The sequence below is a fragment of the Taudactylus pleione genome, unplaced genomic scaffold, assembly GCF_031769625.1.
Source record: "Taudactylus pleione unplaced genomic scaffold, aTauple2 ptg000809l, whole genome shotgun sequence".
In the NCBI taxonomy this organism is placed as follows: Eukaryota; Metazoa; Chordata; class Amphibia; order Anura; family Myobatrachidae; genus Taudactylus; species Taudactylus pleione.
In genome coordinates, this window is record NW_028285211.1 from 414,793 (window position 1) to 438,406 (window position 23,614).

The 23,614-nt window shown below is 50.4% G+C and overlaps 1 protein-coding gene across 2 annotated transcripts in view; it reads right to left on the reverse strand.

Moving 5' to 3' along the window:
• The window catches only part of ZC3H4 (zinc finger CCCH-type containing 4), a 73,408-nt gene extending 50,113 nt beyond the window's left edge, over positions 1-23,295 (reverse strand). Inside the window, exons 1-5 of one of the 2 annotated variants that reach the window (XM_088458098.1) lie at positions 22,733-23,295; positions 15,998-16,211; positions 15,736-15,846; positions 15,335-15,560; positions 14,268-14,416 (exon numbers count right to left, since the gene is read on the reverse strand). In XM_088458098.1, coding sequence (XP_088314224.1) covers positions 14,268-14,416; positions 15,335-15,560; positions 15,736-15,846; positions 15,998-16,211; positions 22,733-22,833 — 801 coding nt within the window. In that variant the 5' untranslated portion in view covers positions 22,834-23,295. Of the gene's footprint in view, positions 1-14,267; positions 14,417-15,334; positions 15,561-15,735; positions 15,847-15,997; positions 16,212-20,178; positions 20,405-22,732 lie in introns of those variants that run through there. The other variant, XM_088458099.1, reaches the window with a different exon arrangement.
• Positions 23,296-23,614: the final 319 nt, after the last annotated feature.

Sequence of the window (23,614 nt, forward strand, 5' to 3'; positions counted from 1 at the left end):
GTTCGCCTGACCGTTACGCCCGCTGCAGCTGTCGCTATAGACAATAGCAGGGACAGTACTGTCCTTACTGCGGGGGCTGAACGCAGGATCTCGCGATACTTGCGAGATCCCGCGCACGCTCAGTGGAGCCGGCCGGGAGTGACACACAGCACATCAGCATTAGGCTGATGCGGGGATCGATCGCTGGAGGATAATACATCTCATCGTTAGAGCTTCCTGCTTCGCCTCGGTAAAGAGGCGAAGCAGGAAGTGTTATAGCGGCACGTTAAGTGCCGCTATAATATATATCTCCTCCCTCGGGCACCACGGAGTTAAAGCTTTTAGCTGCTCCCAGGATGCACTTGGGTCCAACCTCCCCTATACCCCGCCCCCGAGCCACAGGCACCTCAGTTGGTAAGCAGCCCAGGCCGGAGGAGGAGACGAAACAGAGAGAAGGAAGACTGGAACACACAAGAACCATACTCACAGAAATGGGAGACGGAAAACCGGTGACCAGTCACAGAGCCCATATGAAGCCAGGTGCGTCAGGGCGGGTGCCCTGTGGACCCTATGGACTTCGTAGAAACAGAGATAACAAAGGTAAGTTCTTACCATATCTCTTGTTTTCTACTTCAGGGTCCATAGGGGTCCACAGGGTGACCTTGGGGATGTCCCAAAGCAGTCCAACTAAGGGCGGGGACGCTCCTGTGCTGATAGGAGAACCCGGCGCCCAAAGGATGCATCCTGAGAGGCAAAGGTGTCAAACGCATAGAACCTCAAAAAGGTCTGAATGGAAGACCAGGTGGCCGCCTTACAGAGCTGAACAGCAGAGGCGCCACGGCTAGCAGCCCAAGAAGGGCCCACGGACCGAGTGGAATGAGCCTTAACAGAGGCTGGAACAGGTAAACCCTCCTGCATATAAGCCTCAATAATAACAGAACGAAGCCAACGGGCTAGAGTCTGTTTGTTGGCAGGCCAACCCCTCTTGTGAAAACCAAAGAGGATAAACAAAGAATCCGACTTCCTCACAGAACTAGTCCGGTCCACATAAACCTGGAGTGCCCTTACAACGTCTAAGGAAGTCTCCCCAGCCGAAAGATCAGGTGACTGAAAGGCTGGTACAACAATTTCCTGATTAATGTGGAACCTGGAAACCACCTTAGGCAGGAAATCAGGACGAGTGCGAAGCACCGCTCTGTCCTGATGAAAAATCAGAAAAGGGGGACGACAAGAAAGCGCCCCCAAATCTGAAACCCTCCTGGCAGAAGCAATTGCCAAGAGGAAAACAGTTTTAAAAGTTAGCCACTTGAGCTCCACTGACTCCAAGGGCTCAAAAGGAGGACCCTGTAAGGCCCTAAGAACCACCGCCAAATCCCACGGGGCCACAGGTGGCACAAAGGGAGGCTGGATTCTCAAAACACCCTGGAAAAAGGTGTGTACGTCCGGCATAGCAGCGATCCTGCGCTGGAACCACATCGACAGACCAGACACGTGTACCTTCAGTGAAGAAAGACGTAATCCTAAGTCCAAACCGGACTGAAGGAAAGCCAGAATACGCGAAACTCGGAACACCTGGGGATCATAGTTTCTGGCCTCGCACCACTGAAAGTAAGTGTGCCACACTCTGTGATAGATCCTCGCGGAAGCAGGCTTGCGCGCCCTCAGCATGGTGGTAATAACGGAGCTAGAAAAGCCCCGAGACCTCAGGACGGCTGTCTCAAGAGCCACGCCGTCAAAGATAGTCGACCCAGATCCGGGTGAAGACAGGGCCCCTGAGACAACAGGTCCCGCCGTTGAGGTAGGAGGTACGGAGCGTCGATGGACAGGCTCCGCAGATCGGAGTACCACGGCCTTCTGCGCCACGCTGGGGCCACCAGGATCAGTGTGCCTCCGTCCTGTTTGAACTTGCGCAGGACCCGAGGCAGCAGAGATATCGGAGGGAACAAGTAAGCCAGTTGAAACAGCCATTTCACCGACAGCGCGTCTATCAGACTTGCGCCTGCGTCCCTTGTCCTTGACCCGTACACAGGCAGCTTGTGATTGTAACGGGACGCCATCAGGTCCAGCTCTGGCAGCCCCCACTTGTCCACGAGTAGTTGGAATACCTCTGGATGAAGCGACCATTCCCCGGGATGCACATCGTAACGGCTGAGGAAGTCTGCCTCCCAATTGAGGACTCCTGGGATGAAAACTGCCGAGAGAGCTGGAAGATAGCGCTCCGCCCAAGCCAGGACGCGGGACACCTCCGACATCGCAGCTCGACTGCGAGTTCCTCCCTGGTGATTGATGTACGCCACCGTTGTGGCGTTGTCTGACTGCACCTAAACGGCCCTTCCGTGAAGAGCGGTGCCGGACGACTGCAGGGCTCTGTATACTGCCCGCAGTTCCAGGATGTTGATGGGAAGAATCGCTTCCTCCGCCGACCAACGACCCTGAAGTGACAAGGAGCCTGTCACCGCCCCCCAACCCCGGAGACTGGCATCTGTCGTGAGCAGAACCCATTCCGGGATCCAAAAGGGGCGCCCCTCCAGGAGATGCGCTGTCTGCAGCCACCAGGCTAGGGACAGACGCACCTCCGAGGACAACACCAGCATCTGAGAGCGGATCCTGTGTGGCAATCCGTTCCATTCTGAAAGAATCAGCCCCTGCAGGGGCCTGGAATGGAACTGGGCAAACTCCACCATGTCGAATGCCGACACCATGGACCCCAAAACTCTCATCGCTGAGTGCACCGACACTCTGCCACTGCTCAGACAACTGTGAATCCGCAGCTGTAAGGAGGAGACTTTCTCTGGAGTCAGAAAAATCCGTTGCTGACGAGAGTCCAGCAGGGCCCCCAAATGAACCATCCGTTGTGATGGGATGAGGGAGGATTTCTTCCAGTTGATCAACCAGCCGTGCGCCTGTAGACAAGCGACCGTCAGGTGGAGATGCTGGATCAGTACCTCCGGGGAGCTTGCCAGCAAGAGGAGGTCGTCTAGATACGGTAGCAACCGTATCCCCTGGCTCCGAAGGTGAGCCGCCATGACCGCCATCACCTTGGTAAATACCCTTGGTGCCGTGGAGAGACCAAAGGGTAGAGCCCTGAATTGGTAGTGGTTGTGGAGAATAGCAAACCGCAGAAACCGTTGGTGCGATGTTGCTATAGGCACATGGAGGTAGGCGTCCTGGATATCCAGGGAGACCATATAATCCCCCGGTTCCATCACCAGTATGATGGAACGCAAAGTTTCCATCCTGAATTTGGGAACCCTGAGAAACCTGTTCAGGGACTTCAAATTGAGGATGGGGCGATGAGAGCCATTGGGTTTCTGCACCAGAAACAGCGTAGAGTAATACCCCATCCCACGTTGAGACTGTGGTACGGGTATAATGACCCCTGCTGTCAGCAAGGCCTCTATGGCTTCCTGAACCTGCAAGGCCTTGGTTTTGTCCTGAGAAGGACTTGTGCAAAAAAAAACTGGCAAGGCGGCCTGTGCCGAAAAGACAGGGCGTACCCCTGGGAGACCACTTCTCGCACCCAGGCATCCGTGGTGGTATTGTGCCAGCACTGGGCGAATTGAAGAAGTCGGCCTCCCACTCTGGGGTCCCCCAGAGGGAGGCCCGTCCCATCACGCAGAAGGCTTATCTTCTGGCTTGGAAGAAGGGCGCCTAGCACTCCAGGCTTGCTTCTTTGGCTTTGAGGCGGTCTTGGGTGCGGACTGCCTCGGGAAGGACTGACCCTTTGCCTTGCCCTGAACCCGAAAGGAACGAAACGCCGAGCTCCGGACCTTAGCAGGTGTAGTAGCTGAAGGGAGGAAGGCTGACTTGGATTTTGCCAGGGTATCTACTATTTTGTCCAGGTCCGGACCAAATAGTAATTCACCATTAAAAGGTAAGGCCTCCAAGCCTTTCTTTGAATCCGCGTCTGCTCTCCAAGACCGCAACCACAAGGATCTACGAGCAGACACTGCTGCCGCCGAAACCCTAGAGGTCAACAGGCTAGCATCCAAAGATGCTTCTCCAATGTAGGAGGCGGCATCTCTCATCTGTCCTAACAACGCCCTCTGGACGTCCGGAGATTCATCCGTAAACGTGTCCTCCAAGGCGTTGGCCCACCCCTCAATGGCCTTGGCCACCCAGGAGATGGCCATGGACGGCCGGGCTACAGCCCCTGAGAGAGAATAAATAGACTTTAGACAAGTCTCCACCTTCCTGTCCGTAGGATCCTTCAGCGAGGATATAGACGGCAATGGCAAAGTAGCACTCCTGATGAGGCGTGTTACATGGGAATCGACTGCAGGCGGAGTTTCCCATTTCTTACAATGCGCTTCCGGGAATGGATAATTGGACGCCAAGCGTTTCTGTGGCAGGAAACGCTTACTGGGCGTCTGCCAGGCCACCGCCATGTGATCAGTCAACTGATCAGACAAGGGGAACGCTGTAGAAGTAACCTTAGCTTTTTTAAAACTAGGATACCTTGACTTGGGAGCGGGTGCCTCATCCTCAATCAGAAGAATAGCCCGCACCGCCTTAACCAGAGCCCGCACATTGATGGAAGACTTAGTGTCTACCTCCTGGACTGAGGCATCTGAGGCTGAGTCATCCTGTACCTCACCATCATCCGAGAACCCCTCAGAATCCGAAAGATGCGCAGCCTGTGCCATGACTGAGCGTTTAGACGCCCTGGAGGGCACGTCACTGCGCAACATCGACTGAAAAGCCGAAGATGCTGCCGCCAAATCTTGGACAGTGTGGGAAAGCGCATCCACCCAGGGTGGAGGAGCTGTCACAGGAGCCTGAAACGGCACCACAGCCGGCTGTGCCACAGGGGTGGACTGAATATACATTGGCAACCCCGCATAGGGACCAACAGGCTGAGACCCCGGGGGAGTCTGCAATAATTGTGGGACACCCGGGGAATGGGGGATGGCAGGCTGGGGCAACGCCCTAGTAGGGGCGGCAGTCGGGACCGACAGACGGTCCGCGATGGACACCAGCACCTGGGAAAACATCGCCCATGGTGGCTCCTGCGAAATGGGAGGTTTAGACGTACCAGGGACCGCCTGGCACCGTCCGCACAGGCCGTCCTGTGACAAATCCTCCCTATCCACTCCTGCAGAACAGCGCCTGCAGGAGAACAATGCTGGAGCCCCGGAGTGCTCAATCTCCTCCTCAGACATGACTTAGGAAGAAAATGTGCGCACTCACCAGTGTGCTGAACAACAGCCCACAATATGGCACCGTGTAGCACACAACTGTATGTGACGGACCTCACAAATACGTGATCTATATAGGTGAGGTCAGTAGAAACACCCTTCCCCCGCACACCTGTAGGGCTTGTAGGAGAAGGAAAGGGATAGGTACAGGCTGACAGTAAGTAGAAAAAAGACACAGACAGGCAGCACTAGCAAAAGTCACATACCATGCAGGAAGATATACTCACTGCACCTTTACACTACAATCAACCTCCCAGATTCAGTGTCTGGGAGGGCTATAGCGCTGTGTACACTGTCCTTGTCGGGGGAGAGGTACACAGGGGGACCGGTCCGCGTGCTCCCTGAGAGTATCCACGCTGCCAGTAAGAAAATGGCCGCTGGAGACCTCAGAGGAGGAGTGGCCCGAGTAGCTGCAGCTCAGCGTCGCCAGACTCCGAGCTGAAAGGCGCGCTGAGCTGAGGGGAGGAGCCGCTGACAGGGAAGGCTTCCTCCCCTGGCTAGCATATTTAACCCCCAAGGTTGCGGCATCCCGCTTGCCGCTTAATTACCCTGGTGGTCTAGTGGTCTGGCGGGGTATGCCTCCGATGGAGGGGGGGCCCGCCGCCACCGCTAGCGCCCACGGTCTGTCCCCTAGACCGGGGGCATGGGACTGCATATGAAAGGCATTACCCGCGCACCGCCGCTAATCAGCGGTGCGCGGCTTACCTGATCTCCCCGGCGTCTTCCGGCAGCAGTCCCGGGGGAAGCCAGAGTCCGGCTAGTACAGACTCTGGCTTCCCCCGCCGCGATCCCCAGTTCAGTGCTGGCGTCGCGGCGCCAGCAGGGAGAAGGAGCGGCAGCGTGGGCGTCTTACAGACAGCACAGCGCTGCCGCTCTGGAGAACCAAACTAATGTAAAAATAAATTTAAACTAGTTAAATAAAAAGCTTTAGGGGGCTGCTCCTGCAGCCCCCCCCGCAGGGTGACCCGACTCCGGCCGGGCACCATCTTAAACTGAGGTGCCTGTGGCTCGGGGGCGGGGTATAGGGGAGGTTGGACCCAAGTGCATCCTGGGAGCAGCTAAAAGCTTTAACTCCGTGGTGCCCGAGGATCCAGGATCCAGCTATACCCCAAGGTCACCCTGTGGACCCCTATGGACCCTGAAGTAGAAACAAGAGATATGGTAAGAACTTACCTTTGTTATCTCTGTTTCTACGAAGTCCATAGGGTCCACAGGGTTGACCTTGGGGTATAGCTGGATCTGGATCCATGGGCACCACGCAGTTAAAGCTTTGCTGCTCCCAGGATGCACTTGGGTCCGTCCTCCTCTATACCCCGCCCCGGCCACAGGCACCTCAGTTGGTAAGCAGCTAAGGCCGGAGGAGGAGACTAAACAGAGAGAAGGAAGACTGGAACACACAAGAAACCATACTCACAGAAATGGGAGACGGAAAACCGGTGACCAGCCACACAGCCCATTTGAAGCCAGGTGCGTCAGGGCAGGCGCCCTGTGAACCCTATGGACTTCGTAGAAACAGAGATAACAAAGGTAAGTTCTTACCATATCTCTTGTTTTCTACTTCAGGGTCCATAGGGGTCCACAGGGTTGACCTTGGGGATGTCCCAAAGCAGTTCAATTAAGGGCGGGGACGCTCCTGTGCTGAAAGGAGTACCCGGCGCCCGAAGGATGCATCCTGAGAGGCGAAGGTGTCAAACGCATAGAACCTCAAAAACGTTTGAATTGAAGACCAAGTGGCCGCCTTACACAGCTGAACAGCGGAGGCGCCACGTCTAGCAGCCCAAGAGGGACCCACAGAACGAGTGGAATGAGCCTTAACAGAGGCTGGCACAGGTAAACCCTCCTGTGCATAAGCCTCACAAATAACGGAACGAAGCCAACGGACTAACGTTTGCTTGTTGGCAGGCCAACCCCTCTTGTGAAAACCGAAGAGGACAAACAAAGAATCCGACTTCCTAACCGAAGCAGTCCGATCCACATAGATTCTAAGTGCCCGGACTACATCTAAGGAAGCCTCACCAGCTGAAAGATCAGGCGACTGAAAAGCTGGCACAACAAGTTCCTGATTAACGTGGAACTTCGAGACCACTTTGGGCAAAAACTCAGGACGAGTGCGGAGCACCGCTCTGTCCTGATGAAAAATCAGAAAAGGAGGGCGACAGGAAAGCGCCCCCAACTCTGACACCCTCCTGGCAGAAGCAATTGCTAGGAGAAAAACGGTCTTGAACGTCAGCCACTTGAGGTCCACCACCTCAAGAGGCTCAAAAGGATGACCCTGCAAGACCCGTAGCACCACCGCCAAGTCCCAAGGAGCCACAGGAGGCACGAAGGGAGGCTGTATCCTGAGAACACCCTGGAAAAAGGTGTGAACATCCGGTAGTGTAGCAATCCATCGCTGAAACCACACGGACAAAGCAGACACATGAACCTTCAGAGAGGCCAGGCGTAAGCCGAGGTCTAAACCTGATTGAAGGAACTCCAAGATTCTGGAAACCCGGACCACCTGAGGATCATAGTTTCTGAATTCACACCACTGAAAGTAAGTGCGCCACACCCTGTGGTAAATCCGTGCGGAGGCAGGCTTGCGTGCCCTAAGCATGGTACCAATGACTGAACTGGAGAAACCCCTAGACCTCAAGACGGCTGTCTCAAGAGCCACGCCGTCAAAGACAGCCGACCCAGGTCCGGGTAAAGGCAGGGCCCTTGAGACAACAGGTCCCAACGCTGAGGAAGAAGGTACGGAGCGTCGATGGAGAGACACCTCAGATCGGAGTACCAAGGACATCTGGGCCACGCCGGAGCAACCAGCACGAGCGTGCCGCCGTCCTGCTTGAATTTCCGCAGAACCCGAGGAAGTAAGGATATCGGAGGAAACAGATACGCCAGGTGAAACGGCCATTTCACCGACAGCGCGTCTACCAGACTGGCGCCTGCGTCTCTTGTCCTTGACCCATAAACGGGTAACTTGTGATTGTGACGGGAGGCCATCAAGTCCAGCTCCGGCAGCCCCCACCTGTCCACGAGTAGCTGAAACACCTCTGGGTGAAGCGACCATTCCCCGGGATGCACGTCGTGACGGCTGAGGAAGTCCGCCTCCCAATTGAGGACTCCGGGAATGAAGACTGCCGAGATCGCTGGAATGTGACACTCCGCCCAAGCAAGGATGCGAGACACCTCCGACATTGCTGCCCGACTTCGAGTTCCTCCTTGGTGGTTGATATACGCCACCGAGGTGGCGTTGTCGGACTGCACCTGAACCGCCCGTCCGTAAAGAGCGGGACCGGACGACTGCAGGGCCCGATAAACCGCCCGCAGTTCCAGAATGTTGATGGGAAGAAGAGCTTCTTCCGCAGACCAACGACCCTGAAGTGACAACGAGCCGGTCACTGCCCCCCAACCCCGAAGACTGGCATCCGTCGTGAGCAGGACCCAGTCCGGGATCCAAAAGGGACGCCCCTCGACCAGATGAGCTGTCTGAAGCCACCAAGCCAAAGACTGCCGAACCTCCGGGGACAACACCAGCAACTGAGAGCGGATCCGGTGAGGTAACCCGTTCCATTCCGATAGAATCAGCCCCTGCAGAGGCCGGGAATGGAACTGAGCAAATTCCACCATGTCGAATGTTGACACCATGGAGCCCAAAACCCTCATAGCTGAATGGACTGACAGGCGGCAACTGCTCAGGCAACTGTGTATCCTCAGCTGCAGGGATGAGACCTTCTCCGGGGTCAGGAAGATCCTTTGCTGCCGAGAATCCAGCAGGGCTCCCAAATGAACCATCCGCTGAGATGGAATCAGGGAGGACTTTTTCCAATTTATCAGCCACCCGTGCTCTTGCAGGCAAGCGACCGTCAAGTGGAGATGATGAAGCAGTACCTCCGGGGAACTCGCCAGCAACAGGAGGTCGTCCAGATACGGTAGTAGCCGTACATTCTGGTTCCGAAGATGTGCGGCCATGACCGCCATAATCTTTGTGAACACCCTCGGTGCCGTGGAGAGACCAAAGGGTAGCGCCCGGAACTGGTAATGGTGTTGAAGGATAGCGAACCTCAGATACCGCTGGTGCGAAGGTGCTATCGGAACATGGAGGTAGGCGTCCTGGATATCCAGGGACACCATGTAATCCCCCGGTTCCATCGCCAGAATGATGGAACGTAACGTTTCCATCCTGAACTTGGGAACTCTGAGGAATTTGTTCAGAGACTTCAAGTTGAGGATAGGGCGATGAGAACCATTGGGTTTCCGCACCAGAAACAGAGAAGAATAGAACCCCGTCCCTCGTTGTAATTGAGGAACGGGAACAATGACCCCTGCTGTCAGCAAGGACTCTATAGCTTCCTGAATCTGTAAAGACTTGGTCGTATCCTGAGAAGGACTCGTGCAGAAAAACCGGTGGGGCGGTCTGTGCCGAAAAGACAGGGCGTACCCCTGGGAGACCACTTCTCGAACCCAGGCATCCGTGGTGGTATTGTGCCAGCACTGGGCAAATAGAAGAAGTCGGCCTCCCACTCTGGGGTCCCCCAGAGGGAGGCCCGTCCCATCAGGCAGAAGGTTTATCTTCCTGCTTGGAAGAAGGGCGCCTGGCACTCCAGGGCTGCTTCTTGGGCTTAGAAGCGGCCTTGGTCGTCGACTGCCTCGGGAAGGACTGACCTTTTGCCTTGCCCTGAACCCGAAAGGACCGAAAAGCAGAGCTTTTTTTGGTAGGAGCAGAAGCCGAAGGGAGGAAGGCTGATTTAGACTTAGCCAGAGTGTCCACAATTTTGTCCAAGTCTGGACCAAAAAGCAACTCCCCATTAAAAGGTAAGGCCTCCAGGCCCTTTTTAGAGTCAGCGTCAGCTCTCCAAGACCTCAGCCACAAGGACCGACGCGCCGACACAGCTGCAGCCGACACCAGAGAGGTTAGCAGGCTTGCGTCCAACGATGCTTCCCCAATGTAGGAAGCCGCATCCCTCATTTGACCTATCAACGCTCTCTGGATCTCCGGAGCATCTTCCGAAAAGGTATCCTCCAAAGCATTGGCCCAGCTCTCGATGGCCTTAGCCACCCAAGAGATGGCCATGGACGGACGGGCCACCGCCCCCGAGAGAGAGTAGATAGACTTCAAACAAGTCTTCACCTTCCTGTCCGTGGGATCCTTCAGGGAAGAGATCGACGGCAAAGGCAGCGTAGCGCTTTTAATTAAGCGGGTAACGTGGGAATCCACCGCTGGTGGAGTTTCCCACTTCCTGCAATGAGCCTCCGGAAACGGATAGTTCGAAGCCAACCGCTTCTGCGGTTGGAACCTCTTGCTGGGCAACTGCCAGGCCCCTGCCATATGATCCGTCAATTGATCGGACAGGGGAAAAACCGTCGAAGCTACCTTGGCCTTTTTAAAATTTGGGTATTTTGACCTGGGGGCAGGCACATCCTCCTCAATGTGAAGGATGGCCCGCACCGCCCTAACCAATGCCAGCACATTAATGGAAGACTTAGCCTCCATCTCCTGGGCCCCGGCATCCGAGTCAGAGTCTTCATGGATCTCCCCGTCATCCGAAGACACGTCCGTGTCCGTGAACTGAGCCGCCAGTGAAGCCGGAACGGAACGCTTGGACGCCCGTGGGGGCAAATCACTGTGCAACATATGTTGAAAAGCCGATGACGAAGCCGCCAGACTCTGAACAGAGCTGGAGAGGACATCCACCCAAGGCGGGGGTACTGCCTGAGGATACCCCTGAAAAGGTACCATCGACTGCTGCGACACCGTGGGGGTTTGCACGTATACCGGCAAACCCGCATAAGGACCCACAGTCTGAGACCCGGGAGGAGACTGCACCAGACGAGTCACACTCGGGGAACGGGGCATGGTAGGCTGGGGCAACGCCCTAGAAGGGGCCGCAGTCGGGACCGCAAGTCGATCCGCGATTGACGCCAGCACTTGCGTAAACATTGCCCACGGAGGATCCTGCGCCACCGGGGTTTTAGAGGGTCCAGGTACCAACTGGAACCGCCCGCACAGACCGTCGTGAGACAAATCTGCCCCGTCAACCCCTGCCGAACAGCGTCGGCAGGAAAAGAACACAGGAGCCTCGGAGCGCTCATTCCCCTCATCAGACATGACACAAACTTTTTTGCAAAAAAAGTGTCTCACCGAAACGAGGTAAGGCGTATAACACCCACACACTCCCAAGTATGCAACCCAAACAGCCCACAATATGGTACTGAGGAGCACACCGCAGTATGTGACGGACCTCACAAATACGTAGATTTATATAAGTGAGGTACACAGAAAGAACACCCCTCCCCCACGCACCTGCGGGCCATAGGAGAAGGAAAGGGATAGGTAAAAAGCTGACAGTAAGTAGAAAATAAGCACAGACAGCAGCACTAGCAAAAAGTCACATACCATGCAGGAAGTTATACTCACTGCACCTTCCGCTACAATCAACCTCCCAGATTCAGTGTCTGGGAGGGCTATAGCGCTGCGAATACAGTCCTTTGCAGGGGGAGAGGTACGCAGGGGGACTGGTCCACTGGAAGCCTGCCTGGGAGCTCTGCGATGCTGCCTGAGGAAGATGGCCGCCGGAGAGCTCTGAGGAGGAGTGGCCGAGTGAGAACAGCCCAGCGACGCCAGCACACATGAGAGAAGGCGCGCTGGGCTGAGGGGAGGAGCGCTGAAGCAGGGAAGGCTGCCTCCCCTGCTAGTACTAAACCCCCGGGGAAGCCGGTTCCCCGCCGGTACTTACACCCCGGGGGCCAGCGGACACGCGGGGTATTCCTGAAGAGGGGGAGCCCGCCGCTACTAGTGCCGCCGGTCTGTCCCCAGAGACCGGCGGCATGAAGACTGCATTTTCCCCGCGTGCAGCGCTGACAGCGCTGCACGCGGCTTACCTGGCCCCTTCAGTCCGGCAGCAGTCCTTGGGAGGTCCCGGAGCCACGCTAGTACTGACTCCGGGGTCCCGCTGCGATCCCCGGATCAGTACCGGCGTCGCAGCGCCAGCGGGCTGTTGGAGCGGCAGCGTAGACGTCCAGATGGACAGTCTGATGCTGCCGCTCTGAAGACAGTAAAAATAAAATAATAAAATCAACTTTTTTTTTTTTTTAAATAAAGAATAAAGCTTAGGGGCTGCTTATGCAGCCCCACTGCGCAGGTTGACCCGACTCCGGCCGGGCACCAACTAAAACTGAGGTGCCTGTGGCCGGGGCGGGGTATAGAGGAGGACGGACCCAAGTGCATCCTGGGAGCAGCAAAGCTTTAACTGCGTGGTGCCCATGGATCCAGATCCAGCTAAACCCCAAGGTCAACCCTGTGGACCCCCTATGGACCCTGAAGTAGAAATGAAGATTCAAAGACTTCAGGTTCAAAAAAGGACGCACCGAGACACCCGGCTTTAGGACCACAAAGATTTGAATTGAACCTTCCTTGCGCTGGTGAAGTGGAACTGGTACAAGAATCTCTGACTCCAGGATCTTGGAGATAGCTGCTGCAAACCTTACTTTTCTCTGCCTAGGATGGGAGACCGGTCGTGAAGAAACAAAGCGGAGGATGGAATGCAAAATATATCTGGCAACCCCGAGAGACCAGATTTCTAACCCAGGAATCATTGCAGGTTTGAATCCACACATCCTTGAAACGAGAAAGACGAGTTCCCACTGAAGGGGCCCCCAGGTGGGCAGGCAGTCAGTCATGCCACTGGTTTGTCGGCGGACTTAGGGTCCTGACGTCGAGGGGGAGCTGAGGCACTCCCTCTCTACCTCGTTCCTCTAGAAGCGGAAGAGAAGCCTCTTGCACGGCCTCGAAACTTTGTAGGAACCCGAAAGGAAGTTCCAGAATAAGACCTCTTAGGCATATTACTTGAAGAGGAGGAGGACGGCAGAAAGGTAGACTTGCCCCTTGTCGCCTGAGAAATCCATTTGTCCAATTCAGGGCCGAAGAGAATATCACCTGAGAATGGCAACTCCTCCACCGCCCTCTTGGACTCAGCATCAGCCTGCCGGGAACGGAGCCAGAGTGCTCTGCGAACCTCAACAGCTGAAGCCGAAATCAGGGAGCAAAGCAACCCAAACCCTAGAATCAGCTCCAAGATAGATGGCTGACTCCCTGACGTGCTCCGCTCTGACCTTGGAGCTGCCGAACGCAAACCCTTGGCCAATTCCTCAGCCCATAGTCCTGTAGCCTTGTTAATCCAAAAGCCTACTAACACAGGATGGAAAAGTACCCCAAGCAACCGTATAGATGGACTTTAACGTTGTTTCCAAATTACGGTCAGAAGCCTCCTTCACGGAAATTACCCCTGGAACTGGAAGAGTAGTCTTCTTGGAAAGACGTGAGACCGATGAATCCACCGGTGGGGGAGACTACCAGCAAGCCCGGCTATCTGGAGGAAAGGTATACTGTCCCCTTGGCCGGACAGAATGCAGAGACTAGAGCTGTCTGTCTGTGGTGCGGGAGCAGTGGCGGAAAGCCGGGAGAAGTGTGCTCTCAGCAGGCGCCCAGTGTGTGGGGAAGAAGCTCCGCCTCTCTATTAATGGCTGACAATTAGTCACTCCTGTCAGCCACTTAGATGGACTATCATGAAGCCATCATAAATAAATAATTTTTGACTCCCAACTGCAGTTTCCAAGCCCCTCTCTACGCTTGCTCCAACAACCAGAATGTCACCAAATTTGGTAGGGAGACTAATTAGGACGCAGGATTCCGTGGGAAAAATTCTAGTTCAAAAACTTGCCGGTAGCAGGAATATGGCACTGTACCAAAGTGAGAACAGTGTGAAAAATGGACAAATTAACAAAACTAAACTGTGATGAACAATTACCTTTATTGGGATACACAGCAATAAACTATTTAATAGCAGTAATTCTGAACACTAACGCTCCCATTGTACAGCGCCATATTCCCCCTATTGGCTGTACGAGGTGACTAATGTAAAATATAAATCACACACTGTTTAGTAAAGTTCGCTTACATTGATTGGCATGGGGTCACTGGATGAGAAGTAACACTGCTTATGGTTTACAGAAATTAATCTGGGGGGGGAAAATGATAGTCACCTATAATCCTGCTACAATTACAGTCACATTACACACATTTTAAATATACATACACCTATCACTCACCTCCATTTCTTCATCATACATCTCCTCTTCATCCAGATGATCGTCCCCTGGGAATCCTCTGCCCCTACCGCCTCTGCCCCTAAAGCCTCCTCTTCCCCGCATCATGCCTCTTCCCCGTCCTCGTATCAATTTACCCCGTCCTCTCATGCCTGGTAGAAATGAATTGTAAGGCACAAGAGTTAATATGCTTGAAGTTCTGTACAAATTTAAAAATACTTTCCCTAAGTATATAACTTTTTTTTTTTTTTAATAGACGTGCGACTTGTTCAAATTTATTGGAGGTATAATGTGGTTTTCCAGTGGTTCTCTAACTCGGTCCTCAGGACCCCACACAAGTCACTTTTTCCAGGTCACCCAGCAGATGCACAGGTGTATTCATTACTCACTGAAACATTTTAAAAGATCCACAGGTTGAGCTAATTATTTCACTTGTGATTCTGTGAGGAGACCTGGAAAACATGCCATGTCCTGAGTACCGAGTTTGAGAACATGTGCTGTATTCTAACGTGCATGAGTGGAGGAGTAGTTTTTTTTTCCATAGATCATGAGTAGCATGTCCCACCCTCTGACAGTGGATGTCTCAGAAAATGAATGTCCCTAGTACGGTCCCAATGTTCACCTTTATACAAGCTGCAATGAGAAAACTGTCTGCAATCAAAGAGATTGATTACTGCTTGCAAAGATTCTTCCCAAAATGCCAGTACTTACTAGCAGACCCGTAACTAGACTTTTTGGTGCCCTGTGCCAGAGAGAGCATTGGCACCGCCCCCCCCACCCATTTTTTAAATAGGGACATAAGATAGTGCACCTGAAAAAGGGCCAGGGCCTCATTGGGAAGAGATAGGGGCAGCCAGGAAATGCTGGGAAGTGGAGGAAGCTACGAGTGAGAATTATAATAAACAGGGAAATTGACAGGCCCAAACAGCGCCCCTGCCCTGCGGTGCCCTGGCACTAGTTGAACTACCCTAGTTAAGGCCCTGCCTACTAGAGTAGCAGTTATGACAAAGGAGTATGGGTATCGGTCATCCCATACAGGTGCATTAGGTACAATTTGCATTAATACTCACCTCTAGCACGATGGTTGCCCTCTTTGGCCCTTCGATACAAGCTCAATTCCTTGGCAAATTCATAGTCTTCTTTACTCATTTCATCCCCTTCGTCACCTTCATACTCCCCATATTGGTCATTCTCATAGTCATCATACATGCCATAGTTTTTGCTATCCATTTTGGGGTATCCTTTCTTTGGAGGTGGGACATTGTGTGGCGGTGGAGGTGGGTACGGTTGATGTGGCTAAACAAAGAAGAAATGAATATGAAAATCAAAGTCCCGATGATATTCCGTTTCTAGTATTCAGCAGAATACTGTTTGTTATAACAACTGGTGATAAGATAGGTAGGGGGTTTAGATAAGCAGTTGAAGAACAGTTTTAATGGTAATAGGAGTTTGGATCAGTCGCAATACTTACTGGTGGGTATGAAGGGCTGTACTCGCGGTACTTCCGGTGACTCTTCTCATTAGGGCTAAAGTCGGACTCATCACTATAGTCTGAATAGTCCTCACTGGAAGACGCATGACGCTGAAATGCACAATAGAGGATGTGTCATACATAACTCACACTCCTGGTTTCATGCATAGTTATGATTATCTGCTCAAAGTGTGACTGAGAAATACAGAAGAGCTGGTACAGCAGCTGCTAACAATACAGCATCACTACATCATTAACATACCTTGTGCTTAGACTTCCTTTTCTTTTTTGCTCTCCTCTTCTCTTTCTCTTTTCGGCGTTTCCTTTTCATTCTGCGGTGAGACTTTTCATCATCTGACTCACTGTGATGTTTCTCCCCCTTCTCTCGTGGAGGAGCCTGTGGCTCTGCTTCAGTGCGGCCCCCTTCCTCACCTCCATCATCTTCAAGCTCGCCCTCTTCCAGCTCGCCGTCCTCCCTATAGTGGTGCAAGACAAGAGTTCAGAAAACATTCAGGCATGGAGAAGGATGTACTGTAATACACAATCACCCCCTGATGCTTCCAGTCGATACACAATCAAATTACTTGATAGATGTGTTGAGATTTGAAACAGCAACTGTCAAATCTCAACAAGTTGTGCCAAGGCCTAGAAAGTCTCTCTTATAAAATGGTGACTAATGTTCTTTTAAGTTTGAATCTAATACAGTGTTGGCTAACCTTGACACTCCAGCTGTTATGGAACTACATAACCCAGCATGCACTGCTACAGTTTTGCTATTAGGGCATGCTAAAACTGTGGCAGGGCATGATGGGATATATAGTTCCACAACAGCTGGAGTGTCAAGGTTAGCCAACACTGATCTAATACTTTGCATTGCTATTAAACTTCTCCTCCTATGCCAAACCATGTGTATATCACCAATGTATGCCTAATCAAACTAAAGATTAGAGCAAGGCCAACACACCACAACCAGAAGTCTACACACACAGAAAGATACAATGCCAGTTGTTTTGGAGCCCACCCCCCCCCCCCCCCCCCCGTTGGGCGTCTGTAGGATTGGGCGCCCGACGGAGCAATTCAATTGTTGCTCCGTTCGGACGCCTAAAGCTGCGGGGGGACATATTTCTTTTCGCAGCCTCCTGAGGTGCGAGAAGAAATAAAAGTCCGTTGTTTTGAGCGCCCTAACCCCTTCTTTAGTCGGGTTTAGCCACTTTGTGCGGCTAAACCCGGTTCTTGTAGCCACTTTCAATACTAGCGGGCGTCTGAACGGAGAAACAATTGAATGGCTCCGTAGCGCATCTATGCGTATAGCTGCCCAGCAAGGGCCGCGAGGAACATTTGAATCGCCCCCATTGTATTTGACACTGAACCATACACAGCTACCTAGAGGAATAGGGCTGGTATTACAGCAAGCGTTAATCATCTGGAATATACTAGATTTCCTGAAAAGTAAATATTTTTGTCACTAGCACTAAATTCAGAGACAATAACTTAAAATAAAGACATATGGGGACAATTGAATTTAAAACCGCAACTAGAAGATTTTTGCTTGTACCCTCCTGAGGTACTAGCACAAATACGACTTAACTAGTGCCTCGGGCAGCATCGTGTATAGCACTTAAGTCGGCAAATGCAGTTTTGCACAACTAAGCCCCAAGAAATAGTCATAGTAAACTGCATTTCCCAACTTAAGTGCAGGGTGCGATGTGGGCAATTCAATAGCTCAAGGCACACATCCTGGGAACTACATCACTGCGTTGGAAATTCAATTGCCCTCGTAGCTATTAGTGTTCCTGCACCCTGCCCAATTTTAAAGGGGTAAAATACGCCCTGCGCTTTTAGCGGTGCACTGCTAAAACAGCCTGCCCTGTGTCTTTCCCACCCGTGGGCCGCAGTGTCCCGCGGGTGTGAAAAGTTGATGTGACAGATCTCCGCCAGGTGCACGGCATCTTTGCACTGTGAATGGAGAGCTTGAGGGAAGCCCAGCACCTCCATAAGTGCTGGGCACGCCTCCAAGTGTGACAACAAAGACACACCCCTCCCACACCCCCTTTTGGGAGCACACGCGCCTTCGGCGTGTGCAGAAAGGACGTGTCAGCACCCTGCTCTGCCCACAGTCTAGCGGGAACACATCCTTTCTGGTGTTATGATAGGTAAACTCAAATGAAAATACAAACGATGAAATCTTTGCCTTCCTGAGGTGCGACTGCACCTAGGCAATTTTGGAGAGAAGGCTTTGTGCTAGGCTCACAAAACAATGCTATTGAGCAGCACAGAGTGGATAACATACAAAAATTAATGATGGGGGCACATAATTAAGTTTAAGTGCAGAATTAAAAGTGCCAATGAAGAAAGGAGAACATATTGTTGGGTAGTGGTGCCCTATTAACTTCTAGAAACTAATACTAGAGTATATATGGGATTTATTTTTCTTAAATATACTGGGAAAGCTGCATTTCAGTAAAATAGCCTCTTATACATGTCAGGCTGGAGTTTTCTGCCATTACAACAGCACCTGAATTGGACCTGCCTACATATAAACTTAAAGCTGCGTAGCACACAAGGATTTTCTGTACAACCATCCAACTAGTTGATTGGTTGGAATGAAAATCTGGTAAGGTATGAAAGCAAATGACAATCAGCAATTTGCTCCCAAATGCCGGAAAATGGACAAAAACTGTTGTTTGAACAAATTGTTTAGATCAAACATTTAACAAACTTGTCTGAACAACCATTTTCATCTGTTTTCTGACATTTAGGAGCAAATTGCTAATCATCAGTTACTCCCATACGTTACCAGATTTTCATTCCAACCAATCAAGTTGGATGGTTGGACAGAAAATCTTTACATGTGTATGCAGCATTACACTTTCACCAAAATCTAGCATGCATCATTTAATACTTTCTGTAAGAGCAATGGATATATTCATTGGCAATGCTGTTGCTATTGCTGCCTATGCTGACTTAATTATGTTGTCACTTTAACGAGTAAACCTAGAAAGCCGCTAGCAGAAAACTACTGAGGAAAGCTTTGCAATTAATAGAAAATTAGGCAAATTGTTCTGCCTTGTCTGAACATATTAAAACCTTTTAATTAGCGGCACTACAGTATACCAAAGTCTACAGAGAGGTGTCTCGATGGAATGCCAGGAACACTGCGCTTTTACACGCAAGATGGGATTAAAGACACGGAGGGGACTTGTAGCTTTCACGTGTAGTTCTCTGCGGCTGGCAGCAAGTAATCCATATAATGCATATAGAACAAACGTCCCTGCTGTCCTGAACACTAAGATTGTATAAAAATAAAAATATTGAGAAAAATAATTGCTAATAACCACATCATCTAGGGACTCATAACTTGGGAAACCTATAATATGCGGAATCACTGATATAGTCAGCAGTACTCAGTCGTTTGCTGCACAGAACCTACATTCTGTAGAAATGGGAAAATATCCTCTCTTACCTAATATAAAAGTCAATTTAGGAGGCTGCACAACATGAAACTGCTGAGATTGCCTGGTAAATGACTATGTGCAGCAAAACAGGCTGGATATCATCAATCAGATATCAAATGCACAAGTGCAAAACAACATTGGTTGCAGCAGAACTGTTCCTTTGTAAAATTTCCACAGCTGTGGAGAGAGTAGAGTACACAGACACCATACACCGACAAGCTGCAGCTTTAGATCTAAACGGCCGAAGCAACGCCAAGTTTTACACAAGCTGGTGACGAGGATGAAGCAGTACACACTGGCTGCTGATCAGCATACAAAACACAGTGCTGTCAGCCAGCATTTATCATGCTGCTATAACTCACAAAGGGGTGCGCTTACACCAGGCGGATGTAGCCTTCAGCTCACACATGGTTAAAGCACAGAAACTACAACCATCGCTTTCAGACGCACGATTACACTCACTATCCTTCATAGGGCATGTAAATATAAAACATCTGCACTAAAGATAAATATAGCAATAAGCTGGGATATTTTTTTTTTCTTCCTTTTTAGCCGAATTCAAAACACATATCGTTGGGGCGGGCAGTTTAAGCAGCCTTAAAATTAACGCCCCCTGCAATCTAAATAAATCACCCCCAAGATAGGTGCCCACAGACCAATATATACACGTTAGGTAACCGAGATTTGTACCGCCCTGATAAGCTGACTCACGTACATATTCTGTATAGAAGTAAAACAATTCTAAAAAAAAAAAAAAATTACAGAATTTTCAACCAAAAATTAAAAAAAAAATGTTGGTTTTGGTGTAGAATAATTTTTTTTTAGGCCATATAAAATGTATAATAACCTCAATCTAGATGATGCAGGCATGCAATAAAAGGTACACGACATGTCACTGCGTATGTGCTGGGTTATGATGGAAAAGTGAACATTTCTCACAGATGTTTGGCTGAGAAAAGACATTTCAGTTGGGGGGAAAGATACTCACATCCTCAGTTTCACAGTAATAACAAATTAGAGTTTTACAGTAAAGTTCCTGCTTTTCCTGTTATGAGTGAGAGGGGTTGAAGTTACATCATACAGATTCAGATGGAACACGCTAAGAAAAAAAAAAATCTGAAGTAAGGCGGGCGTTCAGGACAGGACTTAGAGTATGGGGCTCTCGGGAAGAGGGAGGTTTGATATTATGTTGATGTTTGTTAGGTCTTGTTGGCAAAAAACGCTCAACATACAAAAAAAGGTGCAGCTCAGGAGGAGGGATTACAGGAGAAAGGAGAAGCGAGAATCTGGTTCAAAGGTCATCTGGCAGGGACGAGGCTTCACGGCTGCAAACACTAGTTATTAAAATGGAGGGTGAGTGGGCGAAAGAGCTTGCTATCCATCTTATATGCTACGTAAAAATAATAAGAGATGAAAGCTTGGGTTTCCTAGCAGTGAGTTCTGGGAGGTGTTCAGATCTAATACTGCTGGACAGAGAAAGTCCCTCCCCCACAGTTTGCCATTTTACAAACAAAGGAGCCATATTAACCCCTCCTAACGTATCACTCTCGTCTAACATTACACTGTAAACATGTATGAAGCATAAACAACCGTCAACACGTTCCCTCCTTGGCTGCTAAAAATCCCATTGCAAAACTGGTTGGGATTTATTTTTTCAGAACGTCAAACTGAAAGAAATTCTCGCTGGTTTGCTAAAGAGAATACACACACACACACACACACACACACACACACACACACACACACACACGTTGTATAGAAAAAGAAACTATTTTAAATGCAGTAATGAAACAAAGTGTAACACTATCTTTTCATTTACAACCATAAATTCCACCATCACAGACACTTGTAGGAAATAGATCATTTTAGTTTGAAACAATTCACTAAATAAAAACGACTGAACTGTCAACATTTACTTTTTTTTCCCCAGCATTTTAAGAATTTGTTTTTAAGAATTTGTAAACATTTATGTCAATATGAAAGCTGCTGTAAGAATGTCTTTCACATAGAGCAATCTCTAGGCTCAGTGGGAACATGACGACTCAACAAATGTGGCTGTACCTAATAACATTCAACTTTATTACTCAACTTTTAATTTGCCGTCTATGTTATTACATTTAATATTTGCACTTCCGTACGGCGGAGCGCTGTTGAATATTTTGCACAGCCAAAACAAAAAATATCCAAGATATTAAGCTATTCCCAGACTCCTTGTGCAACGCTAATGCTGTAACTGTTATGTAGATCATATCTATATAATTTATACACAAGACAGATCTGAACAACACATTATTAACAAATATGGCTACTTAAGATATTACAAATGTCCCTGCTTTGGCAAAAAAAAAAAAGGTTTACAAGTATTACATAATCAGCCTTCTCGATAAATCCTTTGTTCTGTGGCCTTGCAGAATTAGCTAGCTGCTAAGGACAGATTTAACATTAACAGAAAGAATTGCACTAACATTACATCACAAACTGCTGTGTGCTTCTAACCCTCAGGGGCACCCTAACCTACTGTATGTTGACTTTCAAAATCACATGAGCCATTCTGTATTCCCCAATTGCACTATTTTTTCTGTGCTTTTCAACAATGCTAAAGAAAAAGTTTAAAGCCTCTGAAAAGAGATAATTATAAGATATTTTTTTTTTCCTTCTTCTTATGGCTACTGGTGTCTCCCAGGAGCTGACAAATATAAAGGGTTATGCTATGCAGATGCCCATATAGGGGGGTCCCTGAATGCAAAGTATATTTTAGTCAGCCAGTCAAAAGTAAAGTGATCTAACAGGCCTCCGGCTTCGCTGCTCTTTCATGGGAATGACTTCGGTTTCACAAAGCAGCCTTACTGATGGTGAAACACAGCATCCAGTTACAAATCCTTAGGATGGAGATGGAGGCACTGTACCGATACTGACACAAGTGCATCAAATTATGGGTTGAAGGGTAGAGAAAAAAAGTTTTTGGTTTTTTTTTTGAATTCAGAAATGCCTGACTTTAGACCACACCATAGAGAATAGACCATTCACACCAACAGCATTGCACAGATACAACATTGACATAGAGAACGACCAGATGACAATTTTCAGAATAGGTCAAAACCCCCAAGTTTTGCCGCACCACAAGTATATACCAAACGCCATCAAAAAGCTTTGTTACGGTAACAAAACCACATTTCACTCTTCCAAGACATGATGCAATCTCATAGAGATTACACCCCAAAGGGTTGTATGGGGGTAAGGTGGGGGGTGTAGGGGAAGAGGGGGGGGGCTCCTAAGTAGGACTCCCCACAATAATGACATGATACTGGCCTGTACTATGACACACACAAGAAACAGCATTCTATAGCAATACACATCATCTATGTAGTGGAATATGGAGAGATATATAGATAATATGGGGGTGTCACAGGAAGAGGAGACATGACAGTATAATGGCACAGATTACCTGCTGTGACCCCCCCACAGAACCCCAGCCCAGCCCCCTCCCCTCCAGACCTGTGGACACAAGGGTTATTCTAGACACACAGACTCTGTTACTCGACCTTTCGGCGGGGAGGAAGAGGAGGTTGTGTTCATTTTCATGGTTTGATGTTGGGGAGGAGGATTCATGGACACTGGTGCCCTCCACGGCCATAATAAGCATTAACTGTCTGTACTGGGCTTAGTGTCACTTGTGTACCCGGCTACATCACATGAGTCCACGTGTGGTTTGCACTGTAACACGGCGGGCAGGGTGCTGAGGGCGCTACAGGGGCCCCTCTACAGGCTTTGGCCTCGGGTGAGATTGTGGCGGTGGGCAGGAGGTCAGTGGGTTATGGGGGGGGGTTGGGGGGTGACAGATGGGGAGTCTGGGGTGACAGTCCCCGGCAGAAGGTGATTCCGTGTATCGTGGCGCAGTGAGGAGGAGAACACACTGAAAGATGGCGGCCGCTCAGGGATGGGGGGAGGGGACAAAGCGGACCGAGGCCGCCGTTCTCCGAGGGTGACGTCACCTTCGGTTGTTTCCGGGGAGTAGGGGCGGGAAGGGGGAGCGTTGTCATTGGTCTGACGTAAGTGCAGCGCTGCGGTGGGAAACCAGTGCACCAATCAGCTGGCAGCAAGGGGCGGGGCATAGAAGGATCACGGCGGCCATTGGGGGATGATACGAGGCTTGCCGCGACGTCATATCGCAATGCACTGTGGGAATCCCAGTGACAGTCCCGAACTCTGCAAACATCGAGGATGGAATAACTATGAATATATTCACCCTCCCTATCTCACACCCACACTACATGCCCCGCCTTGCCTGCAGCTCCTCCCACATGCCTAACACAAAGTAGGGATCGGCGGGATAGATATCGATAGACACCATCGATATGACGAGACAGCGACTTAGTGATGGGACATCGAAATAAAACATTGAAAGTAGCGATGTTTTTTTACAT